This window comes from Sinocyclocheilus anshuiensis, unplaced genomic scaffold, assembly GCF_001515605.1.
Source record: "Sinocyclocheilus anshuiensis isolate Anshui unplaced genomic scaffold, SAMN03320099.WGS_v1.1 scaffold1316, whole genome shotgun sequence".
Classification (NCBI taxonomy): Eukaryota; Metazoa; Chordata; class Actinopteri; order Cypriniformes; family Cyprinidae; genus Sinocyclocheilus; species Sinocyclocheilus anshuiensis.
In genome coordinates this window covers 1,980,963-2,000,045 of record NW_015542553.1, presented here as the reverse complement: position 1 = coordinate 2,000,045, position 19,083 = coordinate 1,980,963, and the positions used below count along the sequence as shown (strand labels likewise).

The window sequence follows — 19,083 nt, the reverse complement described above, 5'->3', positions numbered from 1 at the left end:
TGGACTGCGGTCCCTTTAAGAGTTTATCCACGGACCCAATATACTGTTACACAACATGCGTTCTCTTTCTCAACTAGTTAACGTTCCAAAACTGACTGTTTAACTGGATACTCACCAAGACGGGCATTTTGACAATTTTGTATGTATTTGAACGTTTTAGTGCAGTTAGCCACTCATTTTGGTATTTGTGGCTCACAAGCTGTTTGAGACTGAGCGCGGCTTGTGCACTCCACTAATATAGAGCAGTGGTGGTGCACGCGCTTTTGGTGTAAGCGCGAAACCTGCGGGAATGACTAAAATAATGCGCAATACAAGCACTATTTAACCAGAGCTAATGAGACGTGTGTGAGAGAGAAGGGGTCGTCAGAGAGAAGAGAGCGATAATGCACGGCTGACGTTATTGCCTGTGCCGCTGGTAACAAAACGGTCACCGATTCGGGCCGATCATGAGGAAAATCAGCCGATTCTGATCTCTGGCCGATCGATCGGTGCATCTCTAACCTTTTCATTAACGAGAAAGAGTACCAAAAAGTTCCCATGTATTTTGGTAGTACTATATTAGTGTGTGTTCATTAAATGAGTCAGATGTTGATTCAGTAACCGCTCTGATGGATTTGGTTCACTGAATGATTTGTCAGACTTACTGTATTAACTCATCTTTTTAAACTATGCAGTAAAATAACCATTCGCTCAGATTAGTGTTTTTGGTTCACTAAAAAGAACTGGATCATAAGAGTAATTCTTTCAGGAATCGGACTACATTGGTTGTGCTTTGTGTTTTTGATTCACTAAAAAGAACCAGTTGACAAGAGTAATAGGCTTGTTCGAGATGCATTGGCGCTGCGCAGACTGATCGGCGTATGACATCAAAGTACTGTGAGAGTGATTAGAGAGCAGACGGCTCTTTATGCTTTTGAATTGCTCTCATGGTACTCTGATGTCATACGTCAATCGGTCTGTGCAGTGCCGATGCATCTCGAACAAACCTAATCAGACTACACTGGTTGAACTGTATGGTTTTGATTCACTAAAAATAACTTGTTTATAAGAGTCATTCATTCAGGAATCAGACTTCACTGGTTTTGCAGTTTGTTTTTGATTCACTAAAAAGAACTGGTTCATAAGAGTCATTCACTCAGGAATCAGACTTCACTGGTTCTGTGGTGTGTTTTTGATTCACTAAATTGAACGGGAGTAATTTGTTCGGGAATCAGACTACACTGGTTGCACTGTATGGGTTTATTTCACTAAAAAGAACTGGTTCATAAGAATAATTAGTTAATTAGACTACACTAGTTGCACTGTAACTTATTGATTCACTAATAAAACTAGATCCAGGTGCGCAGAGCCTTTCCATTCGCACTCATTTTAACTTGAGACTCTCCCATGCCAAACTGCACAGCGATATATCTCAACCTCATCCTGCTGCCTCACATCACCTGTAAGACAAGTCCAGACACTGTCAGACTTTATTAATCAGATGAAAGTTTTTTTTCTTCTTCTTCTTTTCTTTCTTCTTCTGTTCTGCTCTGTAAATCACTCCTGAAATCCGAAAACCCCGCTAATGCACCGCTGGAACGGATGCATCTGTGGCGAAGACGCTGCGGGATGCTTCCTCCACGGTGATAGATGGGAAGAAATTACTAATAAAAAATATCCGGCCTAGTTTCTCAACACTGACGCTTTTTCATTGATGTTTTTATGAGGGTGCCACCCTCACCCATACATCATAATGCGATTCATTACTGCTTATTTACATTCTGTTTACAAACTTTGTCAAAAAGATTTAATATCAAAAGCATTCATGAGGGGGAGGGTGTCAAGGTGGGGGGATGTGGAGGGTGGAACGGTGGATTATGAAACTTCCGTTGCCCACATGACAAGGACTGTGACCTCTTTTGTGAAATGAAGACTGACCTCTGCACCTCTGATGAAACAGAGGAAACACCCCTTTTCCGAAATGGAAGTGGACAGGAGGTACTAAATGAGCCAAACGCACCCTCAAGTTCTGAGGAAAATGGACAAATTCAGTGCAGCTTCTGTGTGTTTCATCATTAGGGTTCACAGTGATGGAATGAGACAAGCAGAAAAAGTTTTACATTTTTTCCAGGTATAAAAAATTAATTTTTGCTTCTATTATAGAAACGTTAAAAAGTTTCAAGCATTGAATTTTGAAGCGTAAAATTTAAGCATTGCCAGGTATCTTTACCTTGGCCCACAACATTATCAGTGTTCACTCTCTCTCATCACCTCCTGTCTCCTTTGCTGGTGTAACACCTCTCTATTACATCAAGTAATGGAGGACGTGTTTCAAGGGGCTTTGCCGTTCCAGCAGGAATCTCTGGTAAAGTGATTATGCTCTGAGCTGTCTCTCTTTCTGAAGTGTGATGAAGCCTTCGGGTTACTTGCATACTCTCTTGAGAGAGCGGCGCCTGTTTTTGGCACTGTCATTACCATGCAAATTCTCTGTTATCGTGTAAAACGCTCAGTGATCCAAGGAGTTCTTTTTTTGCTGTAATATTTATATTTACATTTCACCTTATTATGCGATTTTCTGTCCGTCTGTCATAACTTCAATAAAACAGTATTACTTGTGATGTTTGATATGCAAAATTCCAGTCTATCAATCTTCAGGCTTGTTGTTCATGAGCAGATGTGATTTGTGTGGGGTTTTTTTTGTTTTTTTTACTGCTCTCTCTCTCTCTCTCTATTTCTCTCTCTCTTTCACTGGACCATGTGTTGATTGAGCAGACCAAGGTGTCTGAGCTGTCATCATGGCGAGTGGAGAATGTGGGTAGAGTGGAGACTGAATTCTTTTGCCACGCAAACATTACACCTCTCCTCTCTCTTTTTCCATCCATCCTTCCTCTCCTAAATATTCATATAATATTTTAAACCTTGAATCTTGAATGTAGACACTCTCTCACACACACAAACACACATATATATTATTTTATATATTTATTTATATATTGTGATCTCAATTATTCATTTTGATAAATACATTAAAAACTATTTGTAGAACATTTTGTTGATCCTGTTTTGATTCTCTTTCTGAAGTGAATTTACCTAATTTGAAGAATTTTTAGACATTTTAACTGGAAAATTAGACAAAATACTAATATGTTTTTGCATCACCAACCGTCACTTATATCACCTTTAGTCATTCCTTTGAACAAAAGGGTGGATGCAAGAAGTCACCTACGTGTCATTGATTTATACATGCACATGTGTGCTCCTGCATGTATATACATGCCAGCAATGTGAACATTTGCCTATAGGCCTAGTCGTAAGTGACAGACTGGTAATTATTTACATTTGTTATTTGTACAGTAGATTGCACAAATCATTCCACACCAACAGGTGTCAAAGACCCATTGCATTTGCACTAAAGATTACACAAACACTTAGCAAGCTTACATCCCCAACACGAATGCTGTATATCAAAGCCTCTCTGACTGATAGGATTCATTCGCTGTGTTTCGAGGAGGCCACTCTTCTGTGGATGTCATGTTTCGGAGGCTATATTTACCACTTTGCTACTGACAAGCTTCTGGAAACTAGTTGTCAGTGAGCTATCTCGTTTTAGTGCACGGCGAGTCGCAATTCATTAAGACATCATTAGTTAAAGTGCCCTGACAAATCCCCTCCACATAGTTGCGGTACAGAAGAGCGACAACCAGAGGAAAACCTCGGCATTTCGGCGGATCTGCTGGGATAGCGACCAGGCTGCAGGTGGATGTTTTTTAGCCTCCTGATACCTAAGGAGGAGGTGTAGTGTTTGTCCATCATCTCTGCAGGTCTATGTGGTGTAAACACCTAAAGAGCATGTTTGGTTGTAAAGGTGATGAGGCATTGGCACAGACCTGCTCATGAAAGCAGGAAACACTTACATACAGACATGCCAAAGGGAGTGAGAGATCTGGGGATTTTTTTTTTTTTTTTTGTGCATTTGCAAGGTTTTGAAATACCTTCAGACACTCAGCTGGTGTTTGTGAGGCGCTTTTGTCTTTAGCACTTAGGGGTGAAAAATCACACATTAACGCCTCTGTGTATCAGAGGCTTTGTTACTACAAGCAGAGAGTGAGTGAGAAGTAAGAATGCAGGATAGTCTAGCTCGATGTATTACTTTACTGTATGTTTTAAGTATTATTAGTAGATCTTATTTGCTTGCCTCATATTAATAGAAAGGCTGAAGTTGGTTTATGGACACTAAGATAGACAGATAGATAGATAGATTTATTGATTGATTTTTAATATTACTAGTTTTTAAAAAATAATTAAAAATAAGGTATTTTAATATTACTATTTTTTATTTTAATATTTTTTGTGTTATTTTAATATGCATGTATACTATATTAATCTAATCTTTTATATAATTTTCATTATCACTATTTTATTATCACTCAAACACTTAAATCCAGGCTAGCATACAGACAGACAGAAATATTCTAGATGCTGGGAATGTGATGAAATATGATGGTCTGCCAGAAAAGCCAAAAAAGGAGTGAGCAGGTGGGAAGACAATGCATTGTAGGTGCAGCCTATAAGCAATGCAGAAAAGAAGGACACAGAGCAACCAAACCTTTGCAGAAGAGTCTTTCGCATACCTTTCCTTTCAGCTCCGCTCCCTCGTCCTCCCCCTTCAGCTGCTCCCCCTCCCTCTCCTCCCCTCCCCTCCCCTCCTGCACTCCGGTGGATGGTGTACTGCTCTCTCTCCCTCTCATTCAGGCTGAGCCGTGGACACAAGCAGAAGCAGTCTGTGAGAGTGTGTGTGAGAGAGTGTGTGCACGAAGCTGGAGCGGAGAGAGAGGTTCTGCCGGATCCCTTACTGAAACTCTACCTCTACCACAAACACACAATACCACTCACCGGTCCTCCCCACCAGGGTCTGAGAGCGCATCCCTGAGGAGTACACCTTTACCCCCACGACCGGTGAAACGCCCCCCACATGGAGCCATGTGAACCCCAGTCTCCTGCTTCGTTTGGGATCTGATTTCGGATTGCCTCCTTGGGGAGAAGCTCCAGGCGCTGGATCTTTTGAAGTAAGGAGGGACTCCGAAGATCTCGGCTATCCCAGAGGGAAGCACTTTGCTCTTGGCACTCTGGGCTGCAAGCCCCCCTGGGCTGGAGGCCAGCGCTCCAGCACCATGGATTACCTAGTTGGGATTTTTCTGCTGTTGTGTGGGGTGGCGTTACCTGGAAGAGTTGCACCCCAGCACGCCAAAGAGAACGTGCCCAGACTCAAGCTCTCCTACAAGGGTAAGTTTTGTTACCAGACCCATCACCATGAGCTTTATTACCTTTTTTAAAATTCTCATTACCTGTTGTACACCTATTTATTCTTAAATTTGACTTTTTGCCATTATATATATATATTTGGATTCCATCACTGTCACTCTGCTGTTTCATTTCTGTCTAGTTTGACAGTCTCTCTCACTCTCTTGCATATGATTTAGTCTCGTTTTGCCCTGACAGATTGTTTCCATGTGTTCAAAGTGCATGTATTGGCTCCTCTACATAATTTTTCCAGTTGCACTGTCCTGTAGCTCTAAACTCTGCACTGGTACCCTGTCATACAGCTTGTGAACTCTGAATGAGGTTTCGTGGGTAATGACTCTGCATTTGCGGCCTGAAGTCTAATTTCTCATGCCTTCAAATTGATTTTACAGCAATCCTTTACAGGAATATTCCTGGTTCAATGCATGTTAAGCTCAACTGACAGCATGCTGATTAGCACATATATAATTTTGACTCCTCCATCATTTTCTAAAAAAAAAAAAAAAAAAGGAGATACAAAAATCAAGGTTACAGCGATGCACTAACAAAGTGAATGGGGCCAATTTTTTAAATGAAATTTTTAAAGTGAAACATGAAGCTTCTAATTTGATAAAAGCACTAACATTAATTCTCCTGTTAAAATGTGTATTGTTTGAGTTTAAAGCTATTTTTACAGTCATTTTAGGGTTTATGGTGTTCTATTGTCATGGCAACAAAGTTGTCGAAATTAGATGTAATTAAAGGTTAGAAAGTGTTTTTCCACACTGAAATCATGTTAACATATGTATATGGTTTATGTTTTGTGGCTATACTATTGAAACGGTGGGTGTTTTAACGTTTACCGATGTTTCCCATTTACTTCCATTGTAAGTGCCTCATTGTAATCTAGAATTTTGCCTTTTTAGCAGAAAAGGAGGAATAAGTAGGACATTTTTAGTGTGAATAAACATATGCCACAAATGCCAATTCAGCTTAACTTGTACTGAAGCTGAAATACCTTTGAGTTTACTAGCTTTGTCACAATGAATTGGCATGTGTACACATTCTAACAAGTATGCATACTCATGCTCACACACATTGAGGCATTATTCTCTGATACTGTACTCCATACGTTGCATTTGAAGGCTTTGGTGATGCTGGTCGCTATGCGTGAATGGTGGTAACAGCAAACATGTTATTCTCTGGGCTGTGCTATTTTAAAGGAGACAGCAGAGAGATCCAGACTATAGCAGCCTCTTTGTAACCCAGAGCTTTCATCTCTCACAGAAATAAGCGGCAGCATTTTTGGCATATTTTGGGTTGTTTCCCTTTTTAATGTAAGCTTAGCGGGCTTGCTGTGGTTCTTTGTTCAGGAACATGACCAAAAGTATACGCATCTATGTGTGGCGGTGATCTCTCTCTCCCTCATTTGGTAAATATAGCCTTCTGTTCTGTCAGTGAATCTGTGCTTCTGGTGTGTTGATTGTAAGGTCTGTGTGTGGCATGGGTTTACCCCACCAGGGTCCGTTGAACGCCCTCTCATTTCTTTTATAGCGATAGGGAATGAAGGAGGAGTAAAAAAATAATTATTTTTGTCTGAGAATGTGTTGTTAGGAAAGAGAGAGCCAGAGAATGGAGAGCGAGAAAGAAACCAGTTGTTGCTCCGAGCATCAGCATCTGCTGTTTAACTTTAAGAGGAAAGGCTGGAGAATTTATTATATAAAAGATGCAGGTCCACCTGTGATCAATCACATGCTTCTCTGAGTTAACACTGTTGTGCTTGGATGGCAGCATTGTAGGAAAACAGTCTCACATCGTGTCATCAAAATGCTTTCCAAACTTATGCCACCTGTGCACTTTATGGCTATGTTTTCTCTGATTCATGTTAGTTTTTTTTGTATGTCCTTTGGATTTGGATTTAGTTTGATTGATAGTTGTAGTCGGATAAAAACACAGACAAGCTGCACTGCTATGCACAAAAATGGATGTCAATGGGATGTCAAAATGGATCACATTCTTTACAATAAAATGTTTTCCCATTGGATAAGAACTTTTTTTTTTTTTTTACTGAATTCTGAATCCTCTTAAACTGTGATCAAACCAGACATTTCATCAAATGATAATTGGTGTTTGTGTGACACTTGTGTGGAACAGAGTTTTGGACCAATGGGGTCTCTAGAGCAGGGCAGCTGTCCAGTACGATGTCACAGAAATATGGAACTAAATGTTTGACAAAATGTCCTATCACTCATCGTTAGATATGAACAAAAAGATAGATTAAATTGCTTGTTACTTTATCGCATTATGCCTTGTTAAGAAACATTGTATTGTAATATTTTATACAGGTGTGTTAAGATTTAGTTTGATCACCAGATATCGTCTAAACAGGAAATAGCCTACAGAAATACAAGACTTATAGCATGCAAATAGTAACAACATATTCAGAAGTCAGCATTTTACCTCCAAAATCTATTACTTTTAATCTAATATTAAAAGTTAAACATTTTTATAATTGTTGAGTGAATTTTGAGCAATTATTACTAGAAAGAATTGTTTATTTTGATGCAGAAATTGTGTGTTAATCTCATTTGCTGTCATGAAATTGCACTATGTATTTATATAATTTATTGATATAATATCAAAATGTTCAAATCATACATTTTTGCTGTCATGAAATGTTATAATTTATGTATTTATACAATGTAAATATATATGATATAAAGATCAGTATCAGTAAAACCCCTTATCAGGCCCCACATACAGTAAGTTGTACTGTACGATAACTTGTTTTCCTATTGGATAATTGTGAGTGAGTCATTATATGTGTGTCTGAGACAGAAAATGTGTCTGATGTGTTTTTGGCCTGCAAGATGTGTGAGAATGGAGGCAGGCTTAGATAATTAGACACCTGGCTATGGTGATAGGGCTGTGTGTGTGTGTGTGTGTGTGTGTGTGTGTGTGTGTGTAATGGAGAGACATAGTCCACAGGTGCTTGATGGCTCTTTTGATGCTCTGCAGTATGACAGATCGCTGTTCACACCCACACAGTGTCTGAGTGTTAAAACGAGAGTGAGTAAGAGAGGAAAGGATGGAGGAAGAGTGGCAAAGAGGGTGCGGGAGGGGAAGAGAGCGGCTTTTTTAATGAAGGCGGTGGGCAGACAGTAGTTGGCCAGGAGAGGATAGTCGTTAAGTGAAGTGCCATTCATTCTCACTCCCCCTGTGAATGCAGCATAGTAATTAAGCCAAATAAACGCGCAGACATGCTCTCCAGAGACGCACACTCCAATGAGCACCGAGAAGGGGGACGGGTATCTCTTTCTCACATACACACACACACACACACGCACACACACAGATTTATCATGAGTTACACACAGAGTATGCAATTCAGTCGTACTGCCTCCGGGGAGGCCATTCGGACGATCACAGACGAAGAGATCCATCTTAGTTGTTAAACGTTGTCGGAGTGATATATTTTCCTCTTCGTTTCCCCTCCCTGTAATTATACCAGCGCTATGTCTCCTCTTTACTCCCCTTGTACGCTTTAAACTGCTGTCGGTGAAAATTGCTCTTGTCAGAGCTATCAGCGGCCCGTTCATCTGTCAGTATGTTGTGGGATAGGCCTTCACATGCTTGTCAGATTGCCTTTCGGATCTCAAACTTGTGGTTACGAGGTTGTGAATTCACACTGTAGGATTAGCAGCGGGTTACAGGGTCCGTGTGTGCCCAAAACCCCACATAAATACCATCTTAGATGCCAGGTTAGGGTGGAGGTGGTCGGTGCACATGAAGACACTGCCCCCTGCAGGTGGCAAAGTGTGGACACACGCCTCTGATAGGGGGGTCCCTTTGTAAAAAAGGCCATCCCGCCGTCACACGCTGGTAAAATGGTGCATCGGGGACTTTAAAGTGCTTGTGAAACAACCTGATAATTACTCACTACAGCGTAATTACCAGGCTTCCCATTTCATTACCCTGCCCCATGGCCTCCTGGGATTGATTGGGATGGGCGACACTGGGACTACGAGAGACTGCGAGTCGTCTGAATTCAACCTAAATCTTCCGAAATAGACACTCCGCGCCCGACCGCACTGGACGCAGACTGGAGGCATTCTATAATAGCGGGCTGTTTGCTGGCTGCCGGGTGAAGTGCAAGCTGGAGTCGGGCCAGGATTTGGGGTGGATGGGAATGATTATATGGAGAGTCTGGGAATGATGCTGGTTTCTCTTTCTCTCACGGTTTCTCTCATCTGCATCCGTCTCTTGGCTGTCTGTTTTCACCCTGTTCACCAGAAGTAGATATCTCTCTCTCTTTCTTTGTCTCACTCTCATTCTCTATCTCTTTCTCTGTCTGTAATTTTCATATGATGAAGCTACTTTTAAAATATAATTTGTCAAGCTACAAGCTACTTTAGATAGTTGTTACAGTTAAACTATTATTATTATTAATTACACTGAAGGCATTTAAAATTTTAAAAATACCCCATTCACTTTCTAAAAATATAATAATATTATGTAATAAATATAATATAATGTATATTTTTATTTTCCCACATTTTAGCTAAATGTATTTATTTATTTATTTTTAATGTAGTTAAATTAGTCACCACAATATAGCTATATCAAAACAAGGGAATTTATTAGTAGTCACGTGACCCAGGGTACAAATTAATAAAATGTGGCCACAAATTAATAAGTTGTGGGAATGATTTCTTAATTTGAGGCCACAATATTTTTTTCATAAAATAGCGCTATAAAGTTTTTGTTGACCACTGCTTCTTGGAAAAGTAGCTTGTTACTAGAAAAGCTCCTGTGTTTATTTATGATTCTGTGTTTTTATTTTATATTTTATGTCCTTCCTCTCATTTATTCTCTCACTCTGTTTTGATCTTTTCTTCGGTCTGGAGTGCTGTAAGGAACTTGAAGGTCACCTGAAGTTTTTTTTGTCGCATGAATTATTTACTCTGTGGCTGTGGAAGTAGTTCGTCCTTATTGACCTTTTTACGTATCACATCCTGTTGTGTTCAGTCTTCTGTTGGCCCTATATTAGACCCTCAGAAACCACTTGGCTCAGGGATTTGCACATTTAGCTTCCTCTTCATAACACATAGTTATTAATAAGCAGTGTTCTATTATTCAGATGAAGTGTGTGTTTACACCTGTGTGTCATATGTTGTGCATGAGATTACTGATACTGAGTGCAGTGTGTTGGGAAGTGGTGCACCTGTTATTGAATTTCAATGGTGTCCTTAGACAAGCATTTCCAGACGAGTCAGATTTCGTACGAGTTATGTATTAGTTTGCATGTGTGTGCTTGTTTGCTTGTCAGGTCTCCAGACAAAAAAAAAAAATGTTTTAGTTGACAAATTCCAGAATCAATCAGTATTTACTTAGAAGCTTTTAAAGAGATAGTTCACCCAAAAATGAAAATTACCCCATAATTTATTCACCCTTAAGCCATCCTAGGTGTATATGACTTTCTTCTTTCGGATGAATACAATCAGAGTTATATTTAAAAATGTCCTTGCTCTTCCAAGCTTTATAATGGCAGTGAATGTGCAATATTCAATAGTCCAATAGAAGTCCAATAAACTGTGCCAATCCATCATAAAAAAGTGCTCCACATGGCTCCGGGGAATTAATAAAGGCCTCCTGAAGTGAATCGATGCGTTTTTTAAGAAAAATATCCACATTTAAAACTTTATAAAAGATAATCTCTAGCTTTAGCTCTAGCTAACGCTTGGAAGAGCCAGGACATTTTTAAATATAACTCCCATTCTATTCGTCTCAAAGAAGAAAGTCATATACACCTATTATATGATATGGCTTAAGGGTGAGTAAATCATGGGGTAATTTTAATTTTTGGGTGAACTATCCCTTTAACCTTAGCTTTTAGTGTAATTTTTATTTTATTCGTTTTTTTATTATTATTACTTTAATATTTATTTAAACGTGTGATTTTACTAGTTGAATACAGTATTAATTTTTACCAGTTTGATGCTGTCAGATTAATTTGTGACATATGTTTACATGTTGTCATGTACATGTTGGCAGATATATACTAAACAAACCTAATGTTTAGTAGACTATATCACAGAAACGGTTTCTGATCCCTTGCGAATCGTACATTACCGAAAAATGACTTGCAGTTAAGTGAGGGAGTCAGTATGAACTCAGTAATGTCTGATTCAAACAAACATATGATGAAGTTTGAATGACTTTAATTAAAAAAAACAAATCTTGTGTTTCACCAATGGCAAATCAATTTTAAAGTATTTTCTCACATTTTTTGTTGAATTTGGGACTGTTTTAGTCAGTCTGGAGCCCTGCTGAAGGCCATATCTCTGTTAGTTCAAGTCAATATAGTCGACTCAGTCATAAGAAAGAAGTGTTTTTATCCTCAAAAAAAAAAAACAATTAAACACTTCACTTTTAAGAGGACTAGAACTGAATAAAATATCTGTACTAATGTATCTTTCAGCACATTGTCTCTCGCTTTCACTCTTGTAAACCTCCTCTCTTGGCTATTTGTTTTAATGTCACATTATCTCTGGCTGTCACTCTCACTCTCTGTACATGCTCTGTGTTTTGTGTGTCATCTGGAGCTGTGGAAAGTGGACTATGCTTTCTCTGCACGGTCTGTGGCTGGGAGCCAGATTTAAACAGACTCTGCGGTTCACCCATCATGTCGCGAGCAGATTCAGGGGTAATTAAACGGTTCCACATACTCCCCCCTCTCTCTGTGGATCAGGGCAACACAGGAATCTCATGCGGTCATGCATAAATATTGTGTTGCATTCTGCAACAAAGGAGATTTTTAGTGGCGTGCACAGACAGACTTTCAGACTTAGAGTGCAACAGAAGAAAGTGCATAAATGTAACACCACTGACAACATGACATTTACATTTTTGGCACAGATGCTCATGTTTAAGTGCAAAATTAATTCAGTTTAATTAGACCTTTTGTATTTTGGAAGAGATTATGTTTATGAATTAAAACTACTATTTAAAAAAATCTACAAAACGATCATTTTAAAGGGATAGCGCACCGAAAAATGTCAATTCTTTCATTATTTTCTCAGCTTTTTGTGGAAGATAAAAGAAGATATTTTGAATACTTTTTTACATGCAATTAAAATGAATATAAATCAAAGCTTTCAAGCTTCACAGATAGCACAAAGGCACCATCAAAGTGTTATAAAGTTATCCATATGACATTTACACTTTATTCCAAGTATATATGAGCTATATAAAGTCATGCAGAAACTTTGTGTGATGAACAAACCAAAATGTAATTCATTATTCACTGATAATCTTCTCCTCCAGTGGGCTGTTAAATGCTGTGACTGAATCATTGAGTCAGTGAATGAATGACATGAATCATTCAGACTGTTTTTGTGAATCAGATAAATTAATCTAAAATGAGTGAATTGGAAAGAATTTGGCTCAGAAGAACAATTAGACCACTACTTTCACTACTTATGTCAATATTTATTTGTGAATAAAGACTTTCATTGTGGGCTGTGACTCATACAAAACTATCGTTTGTTTGCTTCATTAACCTTCAGAATTTTGTGTAGGAGTACTTTTTTGTGTACTTCTAAGATATTTTTATGGTGCTTTTTTGTCATTGTCGAGATTGACAGTCCCAGACTTCATTTACATGGAAAACAGTCGCCAAGAAATTCTTAAAAATTTCATACAGGTTTGGAAGGACATGAGGTTGAGTAAATAATGACACAATGTTCATTTTTGGTGAAATTATTCCTTTAATCTAAACAAATTCATCTTTATAAATGCCACATGCATCTTAAGAAAAAAAAAAAAAAAAAAAAAAAAAAAAAAAAACAGACATCAGTCTTTTCCTCACCATTTGGCTTTGTGAATGGAAATTTGAGCCAGTTGGCCGTGACATAAATCAGTTCATACAGAGGCGTCTATTATTAAAACTAATGTGTATAAAGAGATTTGACACAGTGATTATGTCTCCTGTTGGTGTCAGTGGAATCAAATGGTGGCCCACAGGTGTCGTCCCGCTCTCAACAGCCCTTCACTAGCTGTCAATCCAACAGATTGAGCTCTCAAAGGCCGAGATCCAGCACGGTTACCGGGGAAACTTACCAAAACCTGCGGCCGGTTGCATGCGAGAGCAAGTTCAAATGAAGCGAAACTACAGGCTTATTCTTATCCCAGAACTTCAAGCAAAATGCGAAACAGCGTGTTAAGCAAATCTGTTTCTAAAATCTAGGCTCTCTCAAGCACAAAACTGACAAGACCAAACCACACACTTAGCCCATTGAGAGAACAGAGAGAAGGAGGACTTTTGCCAAAACCGTTTTGAAGCGCGTCATTGTTCTGGCTTAAATAAACAGGTAGCGCCCAAAACCATCTGCAGCACTCTTTCACTTTTTATTCCTTCTTTCAGCACTTCCCTCGCTCTCCTGGGGCGACTGGTAGCCCGAGGCAGAGTTAAAGCACAGTGGCAACAGCATGCACACATTTTCCCATCTTACAAACACATACAGATACATAACTATACACCTTTCCTGAAGTCCAAAACTGTTTTGTTTTTTTGGTCCCTTAGACTTGCTGCATGATTCATTTTCTACTTATTTTGACCTCGTAAAACAGTACAGGTTGGTTCTTTCTTGTCATGTGGGTTATATTAGATATACTGCTATTTTACATTTTTGGCCGTTAAGTGACTTTTATTTTAGGGATATGTCACCTAATTGGTCAACTAATTGATTAGTGAGGTCAAGTGGTTTATATTTGTACATTTTTATAATTTATAATTTAGATTTAGATTTTTCTACATATGTATGGCCAGAGTTGTAAGTTTTTTATATTTAATTTTTAGATTTTTATTTTATATTTTACATTTTAATAAAATGTTTGTATCACTGGCAGCATATGCACACACACACACACACATATTGTATATATATTAAGGGATCTAGAACATGGTCATGCAGAATAAGGCATTAATATGTGCTTTATAAGTACTTATATACAGCCAATATTCTAGTAATATGCATGCTGATAAGCAACTAGTTAATAGCGAATAGTGTTCCCTAAAAGTTTCTAAAATGTATAGTTTTGCAAATCTTTTTTATTGAACTCAGCATGTTTTCAGCAAGTATTTCAATTTAGAATTTCAGTTCTAAGTTTAGAATTTTCAATTGTAAAATTTTAGGTTTGCTTAGTATTGGTATTTAGTTTTCATGTACAACAAAGGTGTATGAATGAAAATGTTGCGGTGTATAAATCAAGTGTATGATGATGATATATGATGATGTATTCTATGATATATGAAGAGTTGACAGCACACTTCTTAGTCTACGGGACAGAGAGAGACTGAGAAAGAGCGAGACACATTTGTTAAGCTTCCTTTTTTAAATCTCACACTCCATTTACTCTAAGCTTCTATCGAGGTTGATATATCCCCCGGATAAAGTGTGTGTGTATGTGTGATCACGGACCATATGACGGCTACCTTTTGTGATAGTCTTGCCAAGGCAGCATTTTAAGAAAAAAAAAATGCCTGGTCTTCAGAGTTCAAGCACCAGTCATTTACTTTGAGCAGGGGAATAGTGAAACTGGCAGACACGGCCGTCAGATCTTGAGCCAGAATGGCAGGAGAGTGAAGCTTTGGAGAAGTTCACGTAACGGCAGTATTACAGACACTGACAGAGAAAAAGGAGGCTAAGAATAAGAATATTTGGCACATGGAACGATGCAAAGACTAGATGAGTGAGAATAATGAGTCAGGGGAGAGGGGAAAAAAGGAAGATGAGATGAAGAGACTTCTAGGATGTCCTCTTATGTTCTCTCAGGCCTCCCTTGGAGTCTGGCAAGTGGGGATCAGTGTGGCTTTCTTTTATTTCCTGAATATAAGCTACTTTTGACTATTAATATTTCTTCTTGAAAGTGTTAGACACATAGCAGCACTGGGAAGAATTGCGAAATGAATGACTTATGTTTTCAAACTACTTTCCTTTACATTCTTTAATGGTGGTTCTTCTATAGAAGAACCATGATTTACTTTATGGTTTCTTGAGTCGGTTATGATATGGTTCTTCATGTTATAAAGTTCTTCATGTTACATTATTGGTTTGAATGGGTTCTGGTTCTTCAAAGCACTAGTATAGTTTTCTGAATATGCAGTGCTTTGTATCTTACAGAAGTTCGCTTGGCATTAATTAAACATTTCTCTGGGATTTGATTTTGATTTGTCAATTGTGACATTCTGCTATCAGATATTTTTTTACAAAGTTTAGCAACCTTTATTATAGATTGTTGACCCAGAGAATCAAATTCTTAGTTCCATATCTCTTGTATCACCCTGCAACCTCTGGTTATTTGTTTGCCAAATACACTACCTTTCAGAAGTTTGGGGTTGGTAAAATATTTAATGTTTTCAAAAGAAATCTCTTATGCTCACCCAGGCTGAATTTATTTGATAAATATACTGTAAAAAGAGTAATATTGTGAAATATTATTACAATTTAAAATAGCTGTTTTCTATTTTAATATATTTTAAATTTTAATGTATTACTTGAGATGGAAAATGCTGAATATGCTGATTTGTTTCAGAAACATTTAAAAAAAAAACTTTTTTTTCAGATCTCTTTGAATAGAAATTTCAAAAGAAGAACATTTAATATGTTAATAGACATTTTTGAAAATATGACAAGTCTTTACTGTCACTTTTAATCACTTTAAGTATTAATTTCTTGCAAGTTAACCAATATAAAATGTGTCTTTCTAGAACTGCTGATACAGATCTTTTTCCCATGTGATATTGTTTAAATAAACCCATTCAGGGTGACAGAAGACCCCTCTGTACGTTTCCCTTACATAAAAGAGAACTTACTCAATATTCTGACTCAGCCGGAGTCTGTCAGACAGGCCTGGCATCCGTTTATATATCTGGATATTGCTTGTGATTGCTTAATGAAACTCTCGTGTTGGAAGCAGAGAATGAAATCAGCAGGAACGGACAGACTGAATTGTGCCCATTCTGCATTCGGTCCTGCGGGAACGGTGTTCTACATTTGATATGCAGTGTTATTGACACAGGCAAAGGAAGGATGGTCTGTTTCTCCTTAACGCTTTCCCTTGCTCGCTCTCTCCTTCTCCCACAACCACACAGATGTCCAGAATCTTGGCGGGGAGAAACGCAGATGGCTACTATAGGAGCGGATTGATCTGGGCTCTGGAGAGGAGCTGCAGTCTTTGCGTGTCACTGTTGATTATGATTCGTGTGCATGTTGCAGAAACATTGCAGAGATGCTGACCTCACCCTCTCCCTTGAGCAGATGTTCTGGCCGGTGGCTCCTGCGAGCTCTTTTCCAAAGTCATTTCTCTTTTTCACCTCTTCCTTATCATTCTCACTTCATCTCCTCTTCACTTGGTTTTTTTTTCTTCTTTCCCTTCAGCCTTCTCTTATACTTTTATCCAATCTTGTTTCCTTGCTCACTGGGAGAGTGACAAATTTGGCAGGTTTTGTGTCACAGGTCATTATATTTTCACAATGTCTGGTCTAGTGCTGTTGCGCAGATAGTTTATTTGGCTGTATCTGCCATAACAACAGCAGTTTTTACTTGATTAGCTATTCTTCTGACCCGAGTTACTAAGATTCCAAATAAAGCGGTAGTAATTTGCTTGTGCAATCTAACAAACTGCGTGTGGTCGCTTAGTGGGTGCATTGCAAGTGATTTACTCAGAATTATTGTGCAAATAAGATTGACGCACCCTAATTTAAAGGAGGCTTTTAGTGCTGGTGTTGAAAGATGTACTCAGCAAGCTACATTAGTAGATCAGATTCTTGTATTATGACGTTGCACCGTTTTTATACACACAAATGCTAAATCAGGCCCTCTGGCTTTATATAGACTATGAGATGTAGATGTAAGTGCCAAAGTGCAATAAGAACCTATTAAATAAGCTGTATATACCAACATGTTTAAGAGCTGTTCTGATACTACCTCAAACCCAGCGTGTGTGCACACACACAAACAATTTCAGTTATTAAGCTCATATAAATGATTACGTGGGTCAGCTGGTCATACACTTGATTTGGTCCTTGTGATTCGATCATGCAGTGTTTTCCTCAGCAATTTTCATGCTATGGTTGAAAAGATACAGTTGTGGTCCACTAACCATCGAGGTGGTTTTAAAGAAATTGTAACTAAACACATGATTAGTGCAGATGCAGAAGATGCAGAAAGTGCCACAGATAACTTCAAATAGCCTTCAGGTAGTCTGAAAACAAATAGCCTTCAGGTAGTCTGAAAACAAATAGCCTTCAGGTGTCTGAAAACAAATATTTAAAAATATTTTAAGATATTTTTATATTTATTTGTATTTGTATTTATATATAAAATAAATGTTTTTATTAATTTTACAATTAAAAAGTATTATAAATAATATAGTAGTTGTTTAAAAATATAGAATTTGTATAAAACAATGAGATAAAGACAAAAAAAATCTTCAATACATAGTGGGACCTTCTTGTTAAGCTTTCTGCTAACCTCAAACAGAATTTCTTTTTATTATTATTTCAACAGTTACTTAAAAATATATTAAATCTATCATTTTAAATAAATAAATAAATAACATTATTTATTTAATATATAATAACAATATATTGTGGGACCTTCTTTTTGAACTTTGAATGGATTTGAATATATTTTTCATTCTAGACTTACGTTTGCCTTCTTTTTCTTGTTCCGTCCTTCAGAAATGCTGGAATCCAGTAATCTTGTGACTTTCACTGGATTGGCAAACAGTTCAGGTTACGACACGTTCCTGATGGATGAGGAGAGAGGGAGATTGCTGGTTGGTGCGGAGGATCACGTCTTCTCTTTTGACCTGGTCAACATCAACAGAGATGTCAAACAGGTGACACACCACACTTGCCTTAACATCACTATAAATGAATGTATATTAGTGGTCTTATTGTGAGCGATTCATTGTTTCATGTTATTTGAAAAAAATTCTTCATATTCAAATTAATTAGTCAAAATCTTTCTCGAACAGCTATCCTTTACCGCTGATGTCACCTAGGCCGCACAGGGTGTTAATCATGAACTAAATTTGGACATTTTTTAAGCAAACTTGCACTCAGCTTGATATGGAAACTCATGATCAAATCGAACTGCGTCCTACATTTTTCAAGTTGAATATTCTGCTTAACTTGGAAATATGTCACATTTTAGCAGTAAAATATGTTGTGTAAAATATTGTAGTTCATGCTGTTTCTCTCTGTCTGCATTTAGCAAGAAAGATCAGTGAGGGATTTTATGAAGTGTGTCAGAGAAACCCAGGGTCATCAGAGACGTCCATCTCGCTCTTATTAGCTGCACAACCAGATCTGCGTTCACTTTCTCACTTTCCATCTGCCCATTTGATCTCGGCCTGCCTCCCTCTGTTTTTCATTCCCTGATCATATTTGCAGTGTAATGCTTCTCGTTCTCTGTCTCAATCGCTCTTTCTTTCTCTCTCTGGATTCCATTACTTTGATTTCCTCTTTCTTTCTCGTGCTTTTATGCTTTCTTTGTCCTGGAGGCTGCAGACCATTCTCTTTATATTTGATCCTCGCAAGGGTTAAAACTGGCTTTTATTGAACACTCACACAAACGTGCATACTTCAGCAATGCCATTGTTTAAAGATAAGAACTTGGCAAATTATCGCAATTAACCAAATTACTTTTGCAGACAGAATACCTTAGCAGATCTTAAATGAAGATAACAGAATAAAAACTGTTTTGTAGGCCTACGTGTGTGTGTGTGTGTGTGTGTGTGTGTGTGTGTGTGTGT

General features: G+C 38.1%; 1 protein-coding gene across 2 annotated transcripts in view; it reads left to right on the top strand.

Annotated features, from left to right (window-relative positions):
* LOC107694310 (semaphorin-3aa) overlaps positions 1-19,083 on the top strand; it is a 98,287-nt gene that overhangs the window by 61,864 nt on the left and 17,340 nt on the right. Inside the window, exons 1-2 of one of the 2 annotated variants that reach the window (XM_016493979.1) lie at positions 4,737-5,262; positions 18,005-18,165. In XM_016493979.1, coding sequence (XP_016349465.1) covers positions 5,151-5,262; positions 18,005-18,165 — 273 coding nt within the window. In that variant the 5' untranslated portion in view covers positions 4,737-5,150. Of the gene's footprint in view, positions 1-4,736; positions 5,263-18,004; positions 18,166-19,083 lie in introns of those variants that run through there. The other variant, XM_016493980.1, reaches the window with a different exon arrangement.